A 23077-nucleotide genomic window follows, 5' to 3' on the forward strand; every position below is an offset into this window, starting at 1 on the left:
GAACACAAATGTTTTTTGAGAGAATTCAAAAGTTTCTCAGAAGAAAGAAAAAGTATGTATCTTACTATCCATCCTCCGCTTATCTGGGGCCGGGTTGTGGGGGCAGCAGGCCAAGCAAAGTACCCCAGACGTCCCTCTCCCCAGCATTGCTCTCCAGCTCCTCCTGGGGGACCCTAAGGTGTTCCCAGGCCAGACAGGATATGAGGTCCCTCCAGTGTGTTCTGGGTCTGCCTTGGGGCCTCCTACCAGTGGGATGTGCCCGAAACATCTCCAGCAGGAGGCGCCCAGGAGGATCCTGATCAGATGCCTGAACCACCTCAACGGACCCCTTTCAGTGCCAAGGAGCAGCAGCTCTACTCCGAGCTCCTTACCCTATCTCTAAGGCTGAGCCCAGTCACCCCACAGAGGAACCTCATTTCGGCAACTTGTATCCGCAATCTCATTCTTTCGGTCACTACCCAGCGTTCATGACCATAGGTGAGGGTTGGGACGTAGATGGATCAGTAAATCGAAAGCTTCAACTTCCGGCTCAGCTACCTCTTCACCACAACAATTTGCGTATCCATCTCACGCTCCATTCTACCCTAACTCACTAACGAGACCCTGAGATACTGGGACTCCCTCGCTTGAGGCAGTAACTCTCTCCCAACCCTGGGGTATTTTTACCCATCTATAGTTTTTCTCCCCAAGGATCCCTTAGGGTCTCTGTTGAATAACTCGTTCAATGGGTACCAGTTCGTCAAAGTATTTGAGAGCCAGGGATCAGTGTTGTCTTGGTATCTGTGTTTTCAGTAAAGTATTGGTGATGGTTTACATGTTATACAAGGGAGAGTGCAAAGTCCTGCAGAGTTATTCATAAAATCCCCTTTTAAACTTAAACCACAGATTTTGCCACTGTCTTTCATTTATCATCTAAGCCTCCAATCATCACAGTCAAGTTCCTACATAGCAGATTATCCATGAACAAAACAAAACACTTGACTGACCACTTTCATCAGGGCAAATTATCTTGTACCTCACATCTTATAATGACATTAAATAAAGAGCACCTGGGAAGTGGAGTTCGCAGTGTGGTTTCCAAGGTCCACATGTAGGGGAACCTTCGCCGATACAACACAGGACTCAATACAGTGACACAGGAAGCAAAGACATGGAAATACATATAAGTACAAGGAAGGTCATTGTTATAAATTGCCACGAATGCTTTTTGAAAAACAAGGAAGTTAAAACTGTAAAGATGTTTTAGATTGACTGATAGAACAGGCACACTATCACAGTATTCAGAGACACCAGAATCTGTATTAAGAACGGAAATGTCTGATTACTGTAAATATTTTATAACCTGAACTCTTTTAGGAAGCCTCAACCCTCCAGATTTGTTTGCATTATGTATGCAGCTGAGTGCACTTTTACTCTCTCTCTGCCTATGGTCCGCTCTCTCTTTTCACTCACATTTCCCATACATACATACTGTACTGTTACATCTGCAGACACACATACACATACACACTCATACTGCATTCAGCCCACAACTGCAGTGTCCTTTGGGACTGCCAGCAATGACATCACCAGTGGAGGGCTGTCCCAGCGTGGCACAGATCCATAAAAGCTTCTAATCTGCTCTCTGATGCACAGGAAAAAGGAACATGTTGGTGTATATCACAGTTTATGGATATGGGTTTGAAAAGCCAATAACTAAAGAGGTGTAAAAGAGGAATAAAACCCCTGATATATTACGTAGACATAATACAAATTAATAATGTTTTAATGGTATAAGAAGTCATATCAGATCTCCTCACATGCTTGGCAACCATGCTTGGTTGAAAAATAAAAGTCTCCCAGCTTCCTTCTGCTCTAATTTAACCCTTTCTGCTCGCCTCATGGCCATGCAGCAGCGTCAGCAGCCTCCACAGTCGCCAGTGAAGGTCAGAAAATGACCCCACACAGTAAGGAGCAGGAAGGAAGAGTGGTATGCTTTATAAATAGCCTGCCTGTGTGGCACACCCAAACCACCACCGCCACCGGCACCAGGGACTTTTCCATTATGAAACAACCTCAGATTGTATTTCTGATTAAGCAGAAAAATTATTATTCATCACACGTTTTACTACCTTTCACAGCCCATATCATTGAAATTCAAAGCCAGTGAGAGCAGCGATGGACCAGCGACAAGTCGGTTCCGTCACTTACGCTATTAATAGACTGACATTTATTGTTCCAGGAATAAAAAGCGGTTTGATTCAACACAGAAACTGGGATGAATCAAGGACAGAGTCGAAGCATGCTGAGCAGTTATAGTCAGATGCAAGTGTGTTACGCCAAAGACAGAATAAAGTACAAATGAACACACACACACACATGGAGACATGTACATTGATCTTATCATGTAATCCCCCTGGGTCAAAGTTCAAGTGGAAAGCTGCTGCCCACTCTGAGTGCTCAGCTTCTGTAAGAGGAGACAGCAGACTGAACTGTAAGAGAATTTCACACTTGGCGGTCCAAGTCAGACCAAAGGATCACTGCGTGTTTCAGTGTACGAGGCAACAATCTGCTGCTATGTGGAGCAACAGTTTGATCACTTCCTCCCAGATGGACATAAAATTTGGCATGGGACCCTTTTAATGACTGACCGTCACTAACATGTTATGTCATTTCAGACCCAGCCACGCCCACCTGCCCTCTGATAACCCCTTTCCCTCCAGTTTAACACCTTGGTTGGCTCCTCCCACCAGCTCACCTGCGTGTCATTTCCCTGATTGCCCACAGCAGCAGCAGCCTTTATACAGCATAGTGCTTCACGCCACTTGTCACTTATTGTCTTTTGTACTATGCTGAGTTAGCAAGCTGTCAATTCACCATTGAAAAAATGTTAACTTTAAACACATCCAGTAGTTATGAAGCAACATTGTTAGTCATTTGGAGTCCTGTTTTTGACCACCTGATCAATGTAAGTCCAACCCCTTGTCTGATATTTTTCAAGCTGGATCCTTTTTTCTAATGTTGTTGTGTCGAATGTGAATCACTTTTTTTTAAACCTGGTCCAGTATTGAGCCAAAGCACTGCAGCCAGCAGCAGCAAAACAGGCTACAACCACTCCTAACCACTCAGGCCACGTCCCCACCGTCAATTTACGTCCATTAAAAGTGTTTTGCCACTGACAGGTTCCAATTATTATTCTAAGTGTCTGACAATTTATAGAAAGGATCCCTGCAGAGATAGGTGTTTTTGTTCAAGAGTAAGATCCTTTATGTTTTACCAGAACCAGCCCTGAAATTGCCAAAGACAGTTCCACCAGATTCCATTTAAATAATCAGTCATTTTTGTCATCGTAAAACACACTTTATGCAAAGTCCACAGAAACAAAAAAACCCTCACATAATTATACTGGTTCATCTCTACGCAGTTCCAACAATCACCACCTCTGGTTTAGTTTAAATAAACCCTTAATTCACCCAGTTAGATGTGAGAATATGCTGGGTCTAGACAGGCTAAAATGACTGTTAATTCAAACGGAGTCTGGTAAGTTTGGCGATGGCGATTTCAGGTCTGTTTTTGGTTAAACAAAAGGATTATACTCTTTAACGAAAAGTTTAATCTCTGTACGGTCCTTTCCTTGATGCTGTCAAACACTTACAAACCCAATCTGAGCCTGTCCGTGACAAAAACAAGCACTTTAGTGGGCATAAAATGACAGACAACAAATTCCCTGAGAGGTTGTCCGTCAGTGGTCTCAATCAATACTGGATATGTTTCAAAAAATAGGAAAAAAAACAGGGAATTTGCAAAAGGCAATTCCACCAGACTCCATTCAATTCAATAGTAATTTTAGCATGTATAAATTCAGTGATTTTGAACATCTAACTGGGTGAATTAAGGGTTTATATCAACCAAACCAGAGTTGGGGATTGACAGAGCAGTGGATACATGAATCAAGATGGTTTCTGTGAGTTATATTTTGTTTCTGTCAACTTTGAATGAAGGGTCTTTTATGATGATAAAATTACTGTTTATTTGAATGGAGTCTGGTGGGTTTGGCGGCAGCAATTTGTAGGTTGTTTTTAGTTACAAAAAAATGGTCTTAAGGTCGATTTCTGTAAGTAAACATGTCAGTGACTAAAACAAGCACTTTAAGTCGATGTAAACTGATGGTGAGAACATGCTCCTGTGGTTATATTGCAGCCTTTTTTACCACTGCTATCTGCAACAGTCTCGGTCAATACTGGACTATTGGCCATTTGGACACAAAAACATGGGAAAATAGGGTTCAGGTTGAAAAAAAGAATCCTTAACTCACCCTTTAATGGCCACACTTTGATCAGACATACAGACTTTTAGTATTATCATTATTTTTTGATTGACAACCAATTATTTACCATCCACAACAGCTGAATAACCATTAGCGTAGTGAGGCTTTGATCTTTTTAGACAACCTGACTGACAGCAGGGTGTTTCCTGATCAGACCGATGACTCAGTGTTAATACTTTAGCCTTAACAGTGATCAGACAGCAGTCCAACAGTGGCTTAACTGTTTAGCTGTCTGACAAATGGTGTGTGAGTTTAGGTGTACTTGTGTGGAGGTCTATGTGAGCTACAGGGCGACACACAAAGAGAGGGAGAGTTATCTATAAGTAGAGTATGAGTGGTGTCAGTTGTAAGTCCCGGGTCTAAATAAAGGATTACCTTCAACCTTAGAAAGTGCACACACTCTCAGCTGCCGCATTAGCACAAGTGAGGGGGGTTGCTGCATTTACACACCACAAAGCTAACACACATGACCTGGGGGATCATGTTAAAATTACCAATAACCTCTGCTGGCTTCCTGTCATGGTGTTTCGTCAGGAATTCTGTCCAAAACTGGCTAGTCTGGAAGGGTTAGTTACACAGTAGATATTTCGGACATCTGAGGCTTGCAGTGTAAACACAGCCTCTGTATAACATCATCTTTTGTTATATTTGGCTCTCTGTACAGGGGCAAACAGGCAAAAGTTCCCCGAACTCCTGTTTTGAAATAGAAATGACCCCAGAAATCACGCGACTAACACCTGGGCAGAGTTGTGTCGACCCCATTTGAAGTGAGTCAAATGAGTCCCAGAGGCCGTGTTTGGCTAGAAGGTGCATGGTGTTCACGCTGCAAAGGTTCAGGGTCCAGCACCCGAGAAGAGGCGCTCATAAGTGTTGGTCACTTTGGATGGAGAAGGGGTTTTCCAAATGTGGAACGACAGCAGGGATTAGGTTTCACAGATTGTCAGATTTGCATGTGGGTGCACACAGTTGACGGTCAACATGTTAGTTCCTCTGATCAGGCTGCCAAAATGACTGCGTTATATTCTTTTTTAGCAGTTTAATATATGCATATATTTGAATGTGTGCATTGATTTATTCGCCCTAAGCCTTCTTGTTCATTCACACTGAATGTTTTGCTTGCCTTTGTGAATGATTATTCTTTAGTTTTCTGAGTAATCACTGTGCCAGACTTACACTGAATTCCTCTGTTTGCTGGACTGCCAGTGAACCATTAACATCTAATTTATGGATTCTTATTTTTACTCCTGACCCTCATTTTCCAGTGCCACCTTATTGCTTGGAACAGAGTTACAAGGGTAGCGGTTAAAATTTAGGCCTATGAAATGGTATAGTCCTTCAAGACCAGGATGTGTCATGGGTAGCTGTTGATGCTGGCGTTTTCATACATACATAAACAGACGCGATGAGTGTTGCCAGCTATATGCATCCTTTTGCGGTTGCCACGATTTGTTGATAAATTAAGGCTGCTTTCAGACCTAGAGTTGTCTTGCTTTGGTCCGAATCAGGGACTCATTTTGTTACAAAGTTGTATAATTGCCTAGAGTTGGTTCGTGTTCTCACGGCAGCATTTACAAGCGGACCAGATCAAATGCCTTGTGTGAGAAAGCTGCTCTTGATTGGTCAGAATTTCCATGTGGGAAAAATCCAGGAAGTAAAGCAAACGTTGAAGAAGAGTACACTTGCAAGATAAATGTGACACTTTCTAATGTCACAATGGAGGGACAACTACGCAGGTTGATTTTAGCGCTGCTCATCGTGGACTATATTGCTGTCATTGTTCATTTTAGTCAAAGCATACAGTTTGAAAACGAGGCGCGGCTCTAACTAGAAAACAATGTTTTGATGCATTGGATGTGCTGAATGTGCATATTAAGGCAGTACAGGAGGAGGTGCACATTAATAATCCTCCAGGACTGTAACATGCTCATGTTTAACCCAAACATTGTGTCATGTGACTGCAGTTGGTTCTCACCATAAGCAAACTGCAAAAGAGTTCATTTGTAGAGACCACCTCTTCAAGAAGGTCTCGGTCCAGTTGTTGTTTTGGTGGTGTGATCGCTGTGTTCACATCTGCTCAAACGAACCGCACTTAGGGGGCAAACAAACTTGAGTTCGATTGAACTGAACCACACAGGGCAGGTGTGAAAGCACCCTAAGTTTCACACTATTAACTGAAACAAAAAACTCAAGCAAGTCCAGTAGCCTACGATGTAGCACTTGAGACTATCAATCAAACAAGTCATCAAATAAAAAAGCACTGATATTAGTGCAGCAAATTTGGTAAATGCCATCAATAGGGGGCAGTGCAACATGGAAATATGTTAGAATGTTGGGCTGTTATGCACCAATTGGCAATATCTATGTAACGTTAGCTAGCTAGCTAGTTAGCTTCTGAAATATTGGCATACAAAGTATTTTTTGGTTATGCTTGTTAAAGGTAAATGGATTAAGATAATACAAAGGTTACTGTAGTTTTTAAAACTTTCTTAACAAAGGAAATACATCTGTGGGTTTCTTTGGTTGCTCATACAGCCATCTTGTCTGATTTCTTGTAGTGGTCAGCTTGATGTTTGCCTCTGAAAAACCTCAGTTTGTAGACCTAACACGTCGCCCTCTCCCTCTATCCCAACAAGAATGTGAACACCCTACCTCTGGATGTGAACGTGCAAAATGGACGGGTAATGGCTAAGAGGTAGGGGCAAGAGGTGTATTGGGATTTAGCCAAAACTAACATTTTCCAGTAGTGCCATCCCCCACCCTCCGTTTCAGCACTGTTTCCATTTGGTTTTATCCTCCAAAATAACCTCACAAACCCTGCTGCACCCTGCAGTGCAGATGAATCATTTACAGGGCCGGCATAACTTTGAATTTCTGCATGCGTATGTGTGAGCATGCACTATTCACCATCCACAGAGTCCCTGAACTGTACTGGAAGATGAAGAGCTCCCTCTTTTTCAGACGCAGTGATGTCACCTTCAGCGCGGAGCTGAGTGGAGCTGACAAGCTGGCATGAAAACACGCCTGCTAATGACGCCTTCTCTGCATGAGCCACCTTGGAGCCAGCTGGACTCGGAACAAGGTCATGGTCTTGGCTTTTGGTCCGAATCACAGAGACGGAGGTAGATTTAGGCATCAGTTCAAAGATTTTTCAGTGCATTACCTCACAAGACCCCTCGAGACTGAATCTGTCTGTGTTTGGCTGTTCAATTGTTGCGACAGACGTTAATGATTCACCAGAATTTAGAGAGCAAGAGCACATCATTTGTGCATGTTGGTGCTTGGCTGAGAAACAATAGAGAGGAATCTGCCATAGTGAATTAAAATAATGAGCATTTGAAATGGACTCTCTCACAAATGGACCGGAGTCTCCTTTCTAAATACATATTCCTATATTAAATAATATCTTCTCACTAAGACACAATGTAATAGTGATTTGAAGGCATAGACGTCCTATCTCAAACAAACTACATATTCAGAGAGTTGCTGGTGTAAAATATGAATATTAGTGGACAAAATGATGATGACGTAAAATTGATTTGGTACAGACCATACTAGGTACATTTTGGTTGATATTTTTTCATGTGCTTTGACTGCTAATTTATCTTTGGAAATAAAAAATTGAATTTTTGTGCATCAAATGATCCAGCCTATATTCAAGTAGTTCCGAACACTGAAAATAGATTGTCAAATTATCGATTATTTAGTGAGTAGGACACATTTTAGGAACAAAACTCTTCAATTGCCTTTCGGACATCCAGTCTTTCAATGACGTAACAACAAACATATAATTCCAGATATGACATATTTGGAAGATTAGTTTATTTGGTAACCAACTTCACCTTAATGACATTCAAGATTAGCATTATCATCACAGTATTGCATAACAAGATACTCTGACATGATCTGAGATATCAAGACTATGGTCTAAATTAATGAAGCACTGAAACTTGACAAAAAGAGGTGACCGTTGTTTTTAAGAAACTAATCAATATACTGTAAGTCATTTAATACAGCTGTCGTGAAACATTGAAACTGATGGCCAGCAAAGCTGTTTTAAAACAAAAGCCACACAATTTTGATGTACTATGACAAATTAATAGAAAAATCATGATTGAAAGGCACATTCATGGAACAATGATGGGACAATCTTGCATGCACACAGTCCCACGGGATAGAAGCAGCATCGAAGTTACAACTATATCACAGTTTAGTGGTAAACACATTAGAATACCTGATATAACACCAGTCATATAGTATACAATATACATTTATTGCTTTCATTATTGCTGTAGTAAAAGTGAACTATGTGCATTAATTCTCATAGATTGTTGGGGGATATTCAAGCAGCATATGGACAGTATAATAAAATCTCCATTTACACAAATTAAACACTTCCATCACGTAACCCTTTTAAAGAGGTCCAATTTGCATAATTATAGATACTGCCACAGAAAAAGGGAAGACATTTTATGTAATGCTTCTGTGTACTGGTGGCAATCCTTTCAGTTCCCTGAAAGATTCACTTAATCACTGGCTATTAGAGGGCAGTCCTCTGAGAAAAGTCCCATTAGATGACGGTTTTATCCCACTGATCATGGTGTTAAAAGTATGTGGGTCAAAATACATCAAGGAATCTGAGCTGAAAATGGTTCAACTTAAAAGTTGCAACATCACAACAATGATTATATGTAACACTGACATTTAAAATATGTTTCGTTCAACCTTTAACCCTTCAAATGTATACCAGTTTTACCAACACAGTACACCTCTTGAGGACCCTCAAATTTGCTAAACGAATTCTTACTAGGATGTTTTCATGATATGATACAGTATAAATAGGTATGTATCATCATGTGGGTCCTTGTGACAGTCTGTGCAATAAACTTGACCTCGATCTGGTTCAGTATCCAGTACCAAAGCTCACTGTACCACCCTCAATCTTCCTCACACCTCACCTCTCACAAGCGTCCCCACCATTTGTGCACCAGCAGGTCATCTCCGAAGCCTGTATCGAGGAGACGGTTGCCACACTCCTCCCAGCGACACACTTCACCCTTGTCTACGACCACAAATTTCCACTCCACGTGGCTCTCTGCAGGCAGGCTGACGACCACAGACCAGTGCCCATCCTTGGCTCTCTCTAGCGGGACGAACCCCTTCCAGTTCCCCAGCTCCTGCTGGTTCCCTGTGATGGCCACCGTTTGGTACGGTGAATAGGTTAAATAATGGATACGGAAGGTCACATTGACATTCTGGGTCATGGGCTGGACCGCCACAACCTTTTTGTTAGTTTCCGTGTTTTCGTCGACAAGGGAGAGAGTGCTGGTTTGTTTGACTTCAGTGGAAGGTGGGATATCTGTATCTGTACAAGTGGTGTCCATTACAGCAGAGCTGCTTTGGCACTCTTCAGTGGGCAGCTGGTTGGTTTTTGAGTGGTCTTGGGCAAAAGATGGGGCAGAGAGATTCATCCAGGGAAGGACTTGGTAGTTACTATCCATGATCCATTCATTATGGTCCATAGTTGCCTCCATGATACTGATTTCAGTCCTTTCATAGTCCTCCTCTTTCTCCTCTGCTTTTGTTTCGTCTTTATTTTCAGCACTTACTCTTACCTTCTTCTCTTTGACCTCGACATCCTCGACAACAACTTTCACATCCCTCTGCTTTTCCAGCTCATCTGTGAAGCTAGCAACACTGTCTGCAATCTGCACACAAAACTGATCTATCACTCTGTGGTAACTCTCCTCAACCTCATGGCCAAAAACGTCCTCGTTGGCTGCAAATGATTCATAAGAAGTCCGATATGTGAGCTGACTGGGGGTAGGCTGGGAGTGACATGATGGGTAAGGCCCAAACACCATACCTGCTGTTTCCTCTTTAATGATGGATAAGGCTATATCATCGGCAAAGAGGTGGTTTTGAGCCTCTGATTGTCCCTTGGACTGTAGATCACAATTCATCACCGGAACGGGCATATTTTCAAAGATCACGTCAAACTCATTACCAGCATCAGGGCTGACAGTCATGCTTGAAATCCCACTCTCCTCACCAACACAAGCAGATGATATGTCATTATCCCCTATCTGACATTGCTCCAAATTCAGCAAGTAATATTGATACAAGGGGTTGTCCATGACCTTGGTCATGGCAGGAGCAGTACTTTGTTGGTCTTGGTAGGAGGAAAACATGTCAGGCTGAGATTCTTCAGATATTATTGGTGAAGTTATGGCAGCATCATCACAAGCAGGTGCCTCTATGGCAGAATTAACCTTTGTCTCTTCAAAGGTTTTGTTATTTTCCATGTGGTCACTTTTTAGGTCTTGGGAGGAGGACAACATGTCAGAGCCAGGCTTTTCCTCAGATGTTAAAAATGCAGTAAGGCTAGCATTATTGTAAGTAGCTGCACCTGTTGTAGAAGGATCCCTCATTTTGTCAAAAGCTTCACTTTCCCAGATGCAGTCACTTTGCTGGTCTTGGCAAATGGATGGCAGCTGAGGAAATGATACATCTTCAACTATTACAGATGGTATGTTTTCAGCCGTTTCAGGATCAACAGCAACACTCGCCTTGTCAAAAATCTCAGCCATTACAGGGGTGGTAATGATTTCACCATCACAAAGTACTATGTCAGGCGCAAAGGCAACACTTGCCTCTTCCGCTTCATTTCTTTTTGTCTGGACACTTTGTTGGTCTTCGTAGCAAGACTGAAAATGAGAATCATTCACTTGGTCATCCCATTCTTTATTTGACACCATAGTTGTGCCATTTTCATTGTTTTCAGACTGACCATCTGGCTCATTTGATGGCATTTGAGGGCCGAGAGCAGTAGAATCAGCATCTTCATCCACAGATGAAGCTATTTCATCTTCTTTCTGTGGTGGTTGACAATCCGTTGGCGAGTCAGGGAGTTCTGCAATGCCTGAGATTTGAGCTTTTGCATCAGTAGTGACACCTGACAGGCCATCATGATGATTATCAATTTTTATGGGTGCACTCAAACAGGGCACAGCAGGACTGGATGCCACACTTGGACTGTTTTGTTCTTCATTACAGGCAACAATGTCGTCAGGGGTCATTTTCTCTTCCCCTTGGTCACTGTCGAGAACACCGTCCTCTTGGTCACACGTTAGACCATTTTCCTCTTGTTCAATCTCCCCATCTTGCTCATCGAACTCTGATGAGCAGGTGTCAAATTTGGCAGCTGTAAGTTGGTTCAAGCCATCTTCATCTGTAACCTCTTCACCAGCTAGATCATCATCTTCAACCCTACCACTATCCTGACTAGGTGGTGTCACCTTGTCTGTCACATCACACTGCTCCTGCTGTGTAGATGGCAAGTTTATTTCTTGCTCAGATGTTGAGGACCAGATCTCATCTTGCTGACCAATTACCTGTTGGTCTTCATACTCCCCCTTTGCCTCATCACCCTCATTTTTCTCTTCCTCTTCTGGAGAGAGATGAGTGTTGCCGGAATAACTACTGTAATCAATACTATCTGGGCTCTCTTCCTGAAACTCTTCATCTTCACCATGACAGATGGGAGGGATCGGTATATCTTCAATATGAATGGCAGGCTCTTCCGAGTTGGACTCTTTGTCGTTTATGGTTTGATCAGCTTGTAGTCTGTCATCATTGCTGTTTTCATTCAGGGTTTGTTCAAAGTGCACTGGACTCTTCAAAGCACACTGGGAGTTTTCCTCCTCTTCTCTCGTCTTGTCAGAAACGCCCTTGTCTGTGGTTGCGTCCTCCTCTTCCTGGGATTCTGCCTCTAACACCTAGACACATGAATGGAAAGTCAACATCTTCAGGTCTTACTTTGTCAGACAGTAGATAAAAATAAACACAAGACACATAAACTGCCTGTGGCTGATCTCCTAGTCTGTGCTATTCTGGTCCACAGAGAGAATGAGGTCTGTGGGAAATGGATATGTAGATGTGAGAGACATATTCCCACTGGGTTGGTGCTCCAAATCCTTAAAGAAATAGTTCAGACCAATTGGGGTATTCATTTACTTGCTTTCATGAAGAGAGTTAGATGAGATTGAAGGCCGATACCACTCTCGCTAAATATGATGCTATAGCTGCACCTTGGGCTAGCTTAGGCCAGATCACACCTGGATGTGTTGCTTCAAGGCATGGCCTACAAACTGTGGCTGATCCTGTTCATGCCCTTTTTAAAGAATTCTTACAATTGGCCTTGGGAAGATGCTATGGAGCTGCTGCTGCTGCAACCAAGAATATTTAGAAAATGTCTTTCAAACCAAATACAGTCACTTTGCTAAGTTTGTAACCTCCATTTACTGGAACCATGTCCATTGTTGTTGTCTCTACTGTGCATCTTTGTGTTATTTATTGTGTGTATTGTGATTTTACTACAATGTGTTTTAGCCAATTATTATTTAGGGCTACCTCCGACTAAGAATTTTCCCAGTCGACCAATAGTCGTCATTTAGGGCCATTACTCAACCAGTCGCCTGCATGTTTATGATATTAATTTAATTATTATATTATATATTTTGGGCGGGGCAAAACAATGGTTTGGGTTGAAGGTGTGAGAAAGAATATTATCAGTAACATTGTTAACACTGTGCTACATTACAGAGAAATACAAAACCGTACTAATGAACCTTCATTAATATAGGCCTATATTTTATCTACAAGTGCACGTCACACACTGAGCGAGCCGCCTGTTAATGACGCTGTGGGCTAATGGGCATGTAGCTACTTCCATGTTTCAGATGATACGTCATGTTTGTAGTCGACCAATGAAGATGAGTTTACATATCACCTTGGGTTCGTCCTGTCCTGTCCTGTGTTATTAACTAGCCTGTGGAATAACCGCAGGTACCAGCCCTGGAAATTAATGTGACTCCTGTGTGACTGCTGAGTGTGGACTCTTCCTGTGTCTGTCCTTTCAAATCAAATTCCCACATGGTCCAATCATATAGGTTTTGATTTATTTTAACAAGGCGCAGCTCCTAAAAGAGTTTCACGACTAAGCGACCAATGAAATCTGCCGACTAATTACCTTTCTAGTCGACTAAAGTCTGGTCAACTGTTAGGGGGAAGGCCTATTATTATTTTCATTTAAAAAATTGATTCAATATGTCTGTACCTCTCTTACAGCTAACTAGCTTGCTCGCCAAAACAAAAATTGCGCCATGAAATGGCAGTGCAAAAACCATTGATGCCAACAATGTGTTTCTTGCAACATGTCTTGGTGTGATCAGGGCCTTAGTTTAGCAAAACATTAAAAAATGGAAACAAGGGGAAACAGCTGACCTGGCTCTGTCTACAAGTTACAAATCACATCACCTACCAGCACCTCTAAAGCTCAATAATCAACACATTTGAAATGGATCAACTGCGACTGATGAATTTCATATTTCTCTGTAGCTTGAATATAACCTCACACAGAGACAGATGGCTGCTTACCTCCTCTTCCTCCTTGTGGTTCTCCACACTAATTGGCTCAGGCTCCTTCCAGCAGCTATCATTATCATGGACCTCTTCCAACACATCCTTAATCATGTCATCTGTTTCGCCCTGCTGGCAATCAACAGCATCCTCCACCACCATTTCAGCCTCAGTGTAAGTATCACTTAGCAGGCTCGGAGTGGCCTCTTCTGCATACGTCTCTGCCTCTTCGTGTGAGTCAAACACAGCTGCCATTTCCTCTGTGTTATCTGAAGTGCTGCGCTTGTTGGCTGGGACTTGGATGTCACTCTCAGGAGGGGAATAAAGTGGAGGTTTCTTCTCAGGAGCGGCACGGCGGTGCCTCAGTTTGAGATCATGCTGAATCGGCTCAACATCCTGCTTCACGTCTGATGAGCCTTCATCACTAACGTCTATAACAAGAAAAAAAACAAACAGAATACTTTACAGTGATACTATACACTAACATAATTTATAGCATACTGAGTTTGTATTTAATTAATTTTGATGTTGTATGTTTAAAATTCATATCCGATTTTATAACTAGGGAAGCAAGGGGGGGTAAGAAAGGGGTAGGGACATGTACGTTTTACTTCTACCAACTATTTTTGGACACCGGTATCTTTGTCTTGTTTGTTTTTATCATGTTTTTTTTTTTTTTTTTATCTTGGTCATTCATTCATAGGAGGCAATTACTGAAAATTGTAAATTAATATATTAAGCAAAAAGACATAATCACAAGTAATCAGTGTGACAGTAGTTTGTTGTTTCTAGGTCTCCTTTAGTTAAGGCTTTATTTAATCCAGCCATTATGTTTATTTAGTCATTTTTTTTCTCAGTGTGTCTTAGCTGTATCCAGTGTACTAATATTAACAAAATATACTTTACAAATCAAAGGTAAAAGAACACATAATTTATATTAAAAAAAATAGCCTTTGTATAGTTGCTTTATTACATATTATATTAGTGGGTTATTAGCATGGATACAGCCACCTGTAAGCAGCATTTGTCTATTGCAGCTGGAGCCAATTTCAACTTTTAATCCACAGTTAATTTTATTTATTGTGGAGTAGTTTAATCTATAACAATACATCATATTTTATGAGCTCATTATATGTTTTGTTTGCAGAAAAAAATCAAGGACTTATTAGACAGTTGAAAGTAAAAGCTTTGATTTGAGTCAACATTTAGCTAGCAAGCTAAAGCCATTTGGTAGCTAGCTTAACTGTTTACCGCCACTGACAAGATTTTCCATCATTTATGACAGTACGCTTCCATGCCATTGACAAGATATTCTGGCCATCTGTGTATTCACTGTTATAAGATAGGGGGCGCTGTTACACATCTTGTCAAATAGAACAGCACAAATGCCAGCGCTGATGGAAAAGTTACGGTTGCGCAAGCCATGGAGATGTTCATTGGCCTCAGACTCTGACACTTCCTGTTTTGATCAACATTCTGAATCTGATTTGGACGAAGAAGCAAACGAGTTTGGTGGGATGAAACGAGATCTTTGTAATGGTGACAATGACACATGGACAAGATGAGACAACAGAACACTGGAAGATCACTGAATGTGGCAACGTGTTCCGCTGTACCTCAAACAGAATATTATGTTCATTATCAATATTACTATTATTTTCATTTACACAATTCGAACTGATGCAAGGAAATGAGAAAAAAAAACAAAAAAATGTAAATGTGAGATTAATTTTGTACTTTAAAATGACTGTTGTTGACAACAATGCATTTTCTCAGCTTTTTATACCAATTTTCTTTTATGAAAATGCACAAATTCAAGTGGTGATAGAAAAGTAATGGAATAAGAGAATAAAATGGTTTATTTGTGTTATAAAACAGAAGGTCTCATTTTTAGTTTCATGTATATACTGTTTACATATTCATAGAACAAAGTATTATATGGGTCTTGAAAGATTAGTGAATATGCTCAAATTGTTGGCGGTGGCTGGGAATTTAAAAATAATTCTCTGGCGTGGAAAGTGTTAGAAAACTAAAAAGTTACACTTTTGTTGAAATTTTTATTTTTTAAATTATTATTTTTCCTGAAAACCCTTGGATAAATGCAAGAACAACCAACCCCATACATTGATGAGGTTGATTGTCACAATGTCTTTGATAGTTCATTACTTGTTAGAATTAGCCTAATCGTAAAAATGAAATGGATACCCATTTCAAGCCAAGACCTTAAGCTTTCATTTAATGTAGGAATGACTATTCTAAGATGTTTTGATAATGAGTAATTCACACAAGAGTAAAAAGTGTGACAACTAACCCCGGTCTCCCCTACTACTACGGTTATTTCATATCTTCAATATCCAATCGAATATATAAATAGGAATGAAATAAAATAGAATAAAATGTTGTTTTCTTGTGTGTTTAAAAACAGACATTCTCTTCTTTAGTTCCATGTAAATACTGTAAACATATTAATAGAACAAATTATTCTGTTGGCCTTGAAAGATTAGTGAATATGATCAAAAATGCTGGTGGTGGCTGGGAACTTAAAAATAATACTCTGACGGCGAAAGTGTCAAAAAATTAAAAAGTTACATGTTTTTAAAATCTTTTTCCCCCCTGAAACCACATTGTCAACTGCAGGGACAACCAATCCCATACATTGTGATTGGATTGGTTGTCCCAGTGTGTCAGGGTGTCTTTGATGGTTAATTACTTCTTGTTACAATCAGCTGTAAAAATGAAAGAGACACTCATTTCAAGCCAAGACCTTATGCTTTAGTTTAATGTAGGAATGACTACTGTAAGATCTTTTGGTGATGATGTGCAATTCACACAAGGGTAAAATGTGACAACCAACCCCGGTCTCCCCTACTACTATGGTTATTTAATATCTCCAACATTTAACCAATGACCCAGAGTTAGTAGTGGCTTAATATCTATTACAGTGTCAGTGTAACTTAACCCAGACATGACTTACACTGATATTATCTGCAGTATGCTGTTACATGTGTAGATACATGGTGTCCTCATAGTATTATGATCATATGTATATAATATTCCAGTGTCCTAGTGTAACTTGAGTGCTTGATTTTTACTCTAAATGACTGAAGGCAGAGGTGTTGGATACAGACACCATCACCTATAGATAATATTCCGTTATTTACCTGTTGACTCCACGGAGCTGTGTGCTTCCTCAGGAGGGATCACCGATGCGTCCTTCTCCGCTCCGGGGCTCCCGCTGTCACCGTCCCCGGCGGTGGCCTTCCTCCGCTTCCCCCTCACGGTCCGGTAGATGATGAAACCCGCCAGCACCGACACGATCGCAATGACAGCCAGAGCCACGGCGGGACCGTGGCGCCCGATCATGCAGAAGAGAGAGGCCAGATCCATGCGTCTCTCCGCGGCCACGGTGTTGCCGTTACTCAGCGGCATCGCGGTGTGCTGCAAAAAAGCCCGTCTGTGATGTATTTGTGTGTGTGTGTGCGCATGTGTGTGTGAGAAGGCCTGGCTGATCCGACTGAAGCTGCTGCAGGCTGTCGCTGCTGTGTCGAGCCGTGCTGTGCCGTGCCTTGCTGTGCTGTGCGTGCTCTCCTCCACGTTTCCAAGTGTAGTGACCTCTTGTTGCTGCAGAGCTGCAAACGGTGCAGGTGCGGGCTTCTCATTGGCTGAGCGCATCACGGGGACTCGGGCATTCATTCATAAAAAGGGAAAGGGACTTGTTTTTGCAGCCTGAGTCACACATCCCACTGATGGGATTTGGATCCAGTGAAACCACGGCAACACAGCATGAAGAGATACTGAAAGGATTAGTCTCATCAAAGGCAGGACAAATGGTCACCTCCACCCAGAGTGTGTGTGTAAGTGTGTGTGACCACGGTTTCTTCATGTCTCTTATTAAGCTGTAGGATGTGTGTAATTAAAAAAATACACATCAACAAACCAGCATTAAATCTATTTGACACTTTCACTGTGCCAAACATTTGGATATGTTTTCATTTTTAGATCCAGTTTACATATTTTACACTGAATCACCACAGTTAAAGGGACAGTTCAGATTGTTTGAAGTGGGTTTGTAGGGTATACTTATACTTATCAATAGGATTTATTGGACCCTTAGTAAAATGGCACAGTTAGGACTTAAAAACTCTGATCTGTGCTGGAGATGTGACACCACTTTTGGCACCCTCTTACATATGTTGTCCTCATGCCCCATGATAGATCTTCTGTGGTCTAAGATTATTGCCTTCATCAGTACAGTGAGATCATCTGCACTCGTACACACACCAATGCTTTTCTCATGGTGCAGGACAGCGCTTTTTACTGGATGCAGCATAGTGCTACGACACTGGAAAACTAAAGGAGATATATATCAGTGAAGAAGTGGTTTGAGCCCCCTGTAAAAGTCCCACCTAAGAAAATCAATATGAGTTTAAGTGTATGCTATATTGAGAGTATTTTGACTCCTTTACCTTTTACACCAGACTGCCTGTTTTGATGGGGAAGGTGTTATGCGCTTCAGTGCCCCGTCTATGCTCTCATCAAAGCCACCAGACTCCATTGAGAAAAACAGTGATTTAACATAGCTGATTACAGGAGCTGCTGATCTACCACTGCTTTGATTAATTAGTCAGTTTGTGTTATTGTGTGACTTTGCTGAATCAGGACTAACCCTTTTAAACGCTGAAGTCACACAATAACACAAACTAACTAACTGACGGACGTAGATGTAGACCAGCAGCTCCTGTAGTCAGCAGTGTTAAATCAGTGATTTTCTCAATGGAGTCTGGCTTTGAAGAGAGCAATATAACAGCTCCATTTTCCCACTGAAAATCACTGTCTGACATTAAGGTAAAGCACTGAAAATGCTCTCAATATAGCATGCACTTAATCTCATATTGATTTTTATAGGTGGCTAAAATAGATTTTATTGCTGACCCCTCCACAGCAGTAGACTGTTTAGCCTCCATGTCAGACTCCAGCCTGCTTCTCCAAACTGGGGGCATGCCGTTTGACATCTACTGTATGTAATATACTGTCTATGGATAGAAACAGGGGCGTAAATATAGACAGAGCATGCAGTGCGGTTGCACTGGGGCCCATGGGGTGGAGGGGCCCGACTGCCACCTGGAAATACGCCCGTGTTCAAAGAAGAACTCAAAGAACTTAACTTAACTTAAAAAACTATAATTTGCCAATAAAAAACTATCAAGTTAAACTAATAATTTCCTATTTTCTTTTGTAGATTTGTCTTATACAGATATGCAATGATGATTGCTGTGTAATATGTATGTTAATGTGTCCAATATCAAGTATCTGCAAGTGGATGTAACGTAAAAGTGGCTGTGAGACACACTGTTGCTACCTGAAACTGTGTGTGTGTGTGTGTGCTTCATAACTTGTAACTAGCGCATAATAGGGCCCCTCATAATAGCGCCCACTAAAATGCAATACGAGCATGATATTGGCTATATAACCATTGATTTATAAAGTTTTTGTTTTGCTTTGGATGTCATAAAAACGTCAGTGTGTGCACTTTTCCTGTGTGGCCTTAAATTATATGCTGGCTCCTTAAAATGGCGCTCAGTCATCAAAACTTTGAGCTCCCCTGATCTAAGATTTGTGGTTTAAAATGCTCTTAAATGGTCAGTTTCAAAATGTCTTCACCCAGACCTCCCTGGAGGGTTGGGTTGCAGGAGGGGTTGATTAAAAATGGTTCGCCCTTACCCCCATAAAAAGGGATTGCGGCTCTGCTTTACACATAAAACGTATACTTGGAAGGTCCTTTTCGGAAATAAAAAAAACATTTTAGGGCATCTTCTCAACTGTAAGAGCTGTGTGTTGGTCTGATTTCAAAGCGAGCTTACAGTAGTGTAAGGTTTGAGACTGAAATGTAACAAATTTAATAATGAATTGGTATTATTAATATCGTTAACTCTCATGGACATGTCCTCTCACTTGTGTTATCGGAATAACTGGATACTTACAATCAATATATTCCAGTAAACATGGCAAAACGCAGGCCTGGGATATTGATCTGACAAAGATGATACAATAATGGATGCAAAGGCTACTACATAGTACGCATGGTGTCAGTAATCCTCTTGGATTAATAGAGAAACATTAATAAATATACATAAAGGTGAGATCTGTCACAGAGGAAATTTCAAGAGCACACAGGAATGATTCAAGTGACATCAGCACGCCTGAGTAATGGCCCCACCCAGTGGAGAGATGTGGTAACGACAGGAAAGTTCCTGAAGACTCTGGAGCTCCTCCAGTGAGAATATAAAAGCTGGGACAGCCCCACTGCTGAGACAGAAAGCAACACACACTTAAGCAAGAGGACTCAACACTGAACACACACTGAGGATGCTGTGCTCTCATGGACACCACTCAACCCTCTGGCCTGTACGCGTCCTGTGGCCAGAGGTCAGACCCCTGCTCGACCCGCAGGATCTACTGCAGAGAAACCTACAGGAGCTCCGCAGCAGTCTGGAGCTGATGGACAAACTTCAACACAAGATCCAGGAGCAGACAGAGCCTTTCCAAACCAGCATGGCCGTGCAGCTGGAGGAAGAGGGAGAGCACTTCGGCCTGACCCTGGACACTCGAGGCTTTTCCCCAGAGGAGCTGTCTGTCAGACAGGAGGGCAGGAAGCTGAGAGTCAGCGGGAAGACAGAGAAGAAGCAGGAGGACGGGAAAGGCTCCTACTCTTACAGACTCCAGGAGTTCAGACAGGAGTTCGATCTGCCCCAAGGATCCAACCCTGAAGCTGTCACCTGCTGCCTGGCTCCAGACGGGAAGCTCCACATCCAGGCAGCCAAAGCTCCATGTGTACAGGAGGCCGAGAGAGAGCTGACTATCAAGAGGAGCTCGGAGGAGGAAACACACACAGACGACAGCAGCACACAGGGCACACCTGGAAACATGGACTCACGTGCATGATGTTGAACTTGTGTAGATTAACTTTCAATAAAATGATTGAATTATAATCATATAAGCTTTTGTATACATGAAAATGTTTAACAGATAGATTAAAAAGTTGATTCATATTCTCCACTCTCTTTTGTCTGAGCTGGTGACAAATAAACATCTCGAAACAATGAAACAACACACCACCTTCAGTTATTATCAGTCATCACAGGGAGTGTTTATATGACCACTTGAACCTTGTGCACTCCTGACCTCTTGTGGCCAAAGCTTGTAGAACACTCTCCTTTAGCTGCTTTGCTCTTGGCCATTGTTCTCTTGGTTCATGACAACTGCGATCTATAAACAGTTGAATGAAGTAAACTTTTAGGCCCAGATGTGTTTGCACTGCCGTTTGAACAACAAGAAACATTTATTTTGATGGAACATTGCCTAAGAGTTCAGGTTAGTGAGGGTTAACAAGCCATCCAAAATGATTTGAATACAAAAATGTCACTAACAAAGATCACACCAATAGAGATATAGATTCATGTTAGTTGACTGCATATGATGGATTGAGAGTCTGGATGGAGGGATAAGGGTCAAGGGATGTGGTATAAAGAGAGTTACATACAGGATGTGGAATGAAAGGATGAGGTTTGGGGGGATGAGGGTCAAGGGATGAGGGATGAAAGTTTGAGGGTCATGGGATGAAGTGAGGGTCAAGAGGCGTGGGATAAAGAGATAAGGGTCAAGGGATGTGGGATAAAGGGATGAGGGTTAAGGGTTGGGGGATGAAGGGATGAGGGTCAGGGGTATGGGAGGGATGGAGAAAAAGGTAGGGCGGTGTAGGGAGAAATGGGAGTCGTGTACAGGTGGGGGGTGGAGTGCGATGGCAGTCTAGTGTTGTCTGAAGATGGAAAGGCTGAGTGGAGGAGTTTGCGGGTAGAGCCACCTGGTGGTTACAGAGAGAGATTACAGCAAAAAAATAAAAAATAAAAAAGTTTTTTGGGGGGAGAGCTATGTGAGAACTGAGTCAGAGGGAAGTGGAACGAATCCAGTGTGCTTAAATACTTTTAGTACAAAAACAGAATGCGCCTGAGGAGTGGTCTTTGTTCCTGAACTTAGTCATAAAACATCATATAATCTGGAAAGGATCTTCAAAATGGATGCAGGACATATCAAGAGTAATAATGTGACCATTAGGTACACTTGTGTCAGTGATACTAGTGACATTTCAGCTGTAGTTTGAACAACAGACTGTAAGTATTAGCTTATATTATATAGCTTATATTAAACAGCTTAGTATTAAACAGTAACTATTAGCTGGCAAATGAAAAACTAATACCCAATAGATGGACTAGTATTAGCACATACTTGTAATAACCAGGGTTGGGTGAATTAAAATCCTTTGTCCTGCTAAATGTAATATTATATTATGATACAAAGGTGTAGGTTCGGTTTTATGTTTGTTGGACACAGTCCCCCAGTCCCAAATGGATCCCTTACAGACTCGTTGACTCAAGCCCTAAGCCCTTACAGACCTAGGACCAATTCCATTTTTTCCCCTTAGCCCTTGTCTTGGCCTTTCCCTTGGTTTTGCGCGTTCACGTGAGGGTAAGTGGTGCTCCGTCAGGCTCTTAACCTGACGGAGAATTGGGGCACTGTAAGGGGTTAGGGCTCAACGAGTCTGTAAGGGATGCATTTGGGATTGGGGGACTGTGATTGTGTATGCTACATCAGCCTTAAAGGGAAATTTCGGTTTATTTCAACCTGTCTCCTTCATTCATTCATTCATTCATCTTCTAACCGCTTCATCCTCTTGAGGGTCGCGGGGGGGCTGGAGCCTATCCCAGCTGACATCGGGCGAGAGGCAGGGTACACCCTGGACAGGTCGCCAGACTGTCACAGGGCTGACACATAGAGACAAACAACCATTCACACTCACATTCACACCTACGGACAATTTAGAGTCACCAATTAACCTAGTCCCCAATCTGCATGTCTTTGGACTGTGGGAGGAAGCTGGAGTGCCCGGAGAGAACCCACGCTGACACGGGGAGAACATGCAAACTCCGCACAGAAGGGCTCCCACGCTCGGGATCAAACCGGCAACCCTCTTGCTGTGAGGCGAGAGTGCTAACCTGTCTCCTATTGTACTAAATTTGTTTCACGTGACAAGTGACATAAAAATAATAGTTAGCATGTTGGCCCTTAGCCTAGATACAGCCGGGGCGCATAGTAGCGTCAGACCTGTTAAAACGTAAGTGAACGGGCAACCTTCAAGTGCAAAGTTAGTCCACTAAACAAGCTTTTTTCCACAAAGACCGCCTCATATCGTTAGGATAAATGTCAGAGAACATATAGAAAACGACATGTAAACATGTTGTCTTACCTTACCGGTGTGCTGCCATGTTTGTTTACCATCTAGCTCTGCTTTCCAAAGCA

The 23077-nt window shown here is 42.0% G+C and overlaps 2 protein-coding genes across 2 annotated transcripts; one reads left to right on the forward strand and one right to left on the reverse strand.

The window, feature by feature from the left end:
• Positions 1–8106: 8106 nt before the first annotated feature.
• On the reverse strand, positions 8107–17548 carry stbd1 (starch binding domain 1). The gene is made up of 3 exons (XM_049603629.1): positions 16885–17548; positions 13742–14154; positions 8107–12081 (listed from the first exon to the last, which is right to left on the reverse strand). The coding sequence occupies exons 1-3, from the start codon at positions 17414–17416 to the stop codon at positions 9265–9267; spliced, it is 3762 nt and encodes a 1253-aa protein (XP_049459586.1). The 5' UTR covers positions 17417–17548; the 3' UTR covers positions 8107–9264.
• Positions 17549–19008: 1460 nt separating this feature from the next.
• LOC125905593 (heat shock protein 30-like) lies at positions 19009–20877 on the forward strand. The gene has a single exon (XM_049603665.1). It carries the CDS (start codon positions 20090–20092, stop codon positions 20663–20665), a length of 576 nt encoding a protein of 191 aa, XP_049459622.1. The 5' UTR covers positions 19009–20089; the 3' UTR covers positions 20666–20877.
• The last annotated feature ends 2200 nt before the right edge of the window (positions 20878–23077 follow it).

Source organism: Epinephelus fuscoguttatus, linkage group LG18 (genome assembly GCF_011397635.1).
Source record: "Epinephelus fuscoguttatus linkage group LG18, E.fuscoguttatus.final_Chr_v1".
NCBI classification, from domain to species: Eukaryota; Metazoa; Chordata; class Actinopteri; order Perciformes; family Serranidae; genus Epinephelus; species Epinephelus fuscoguttatus.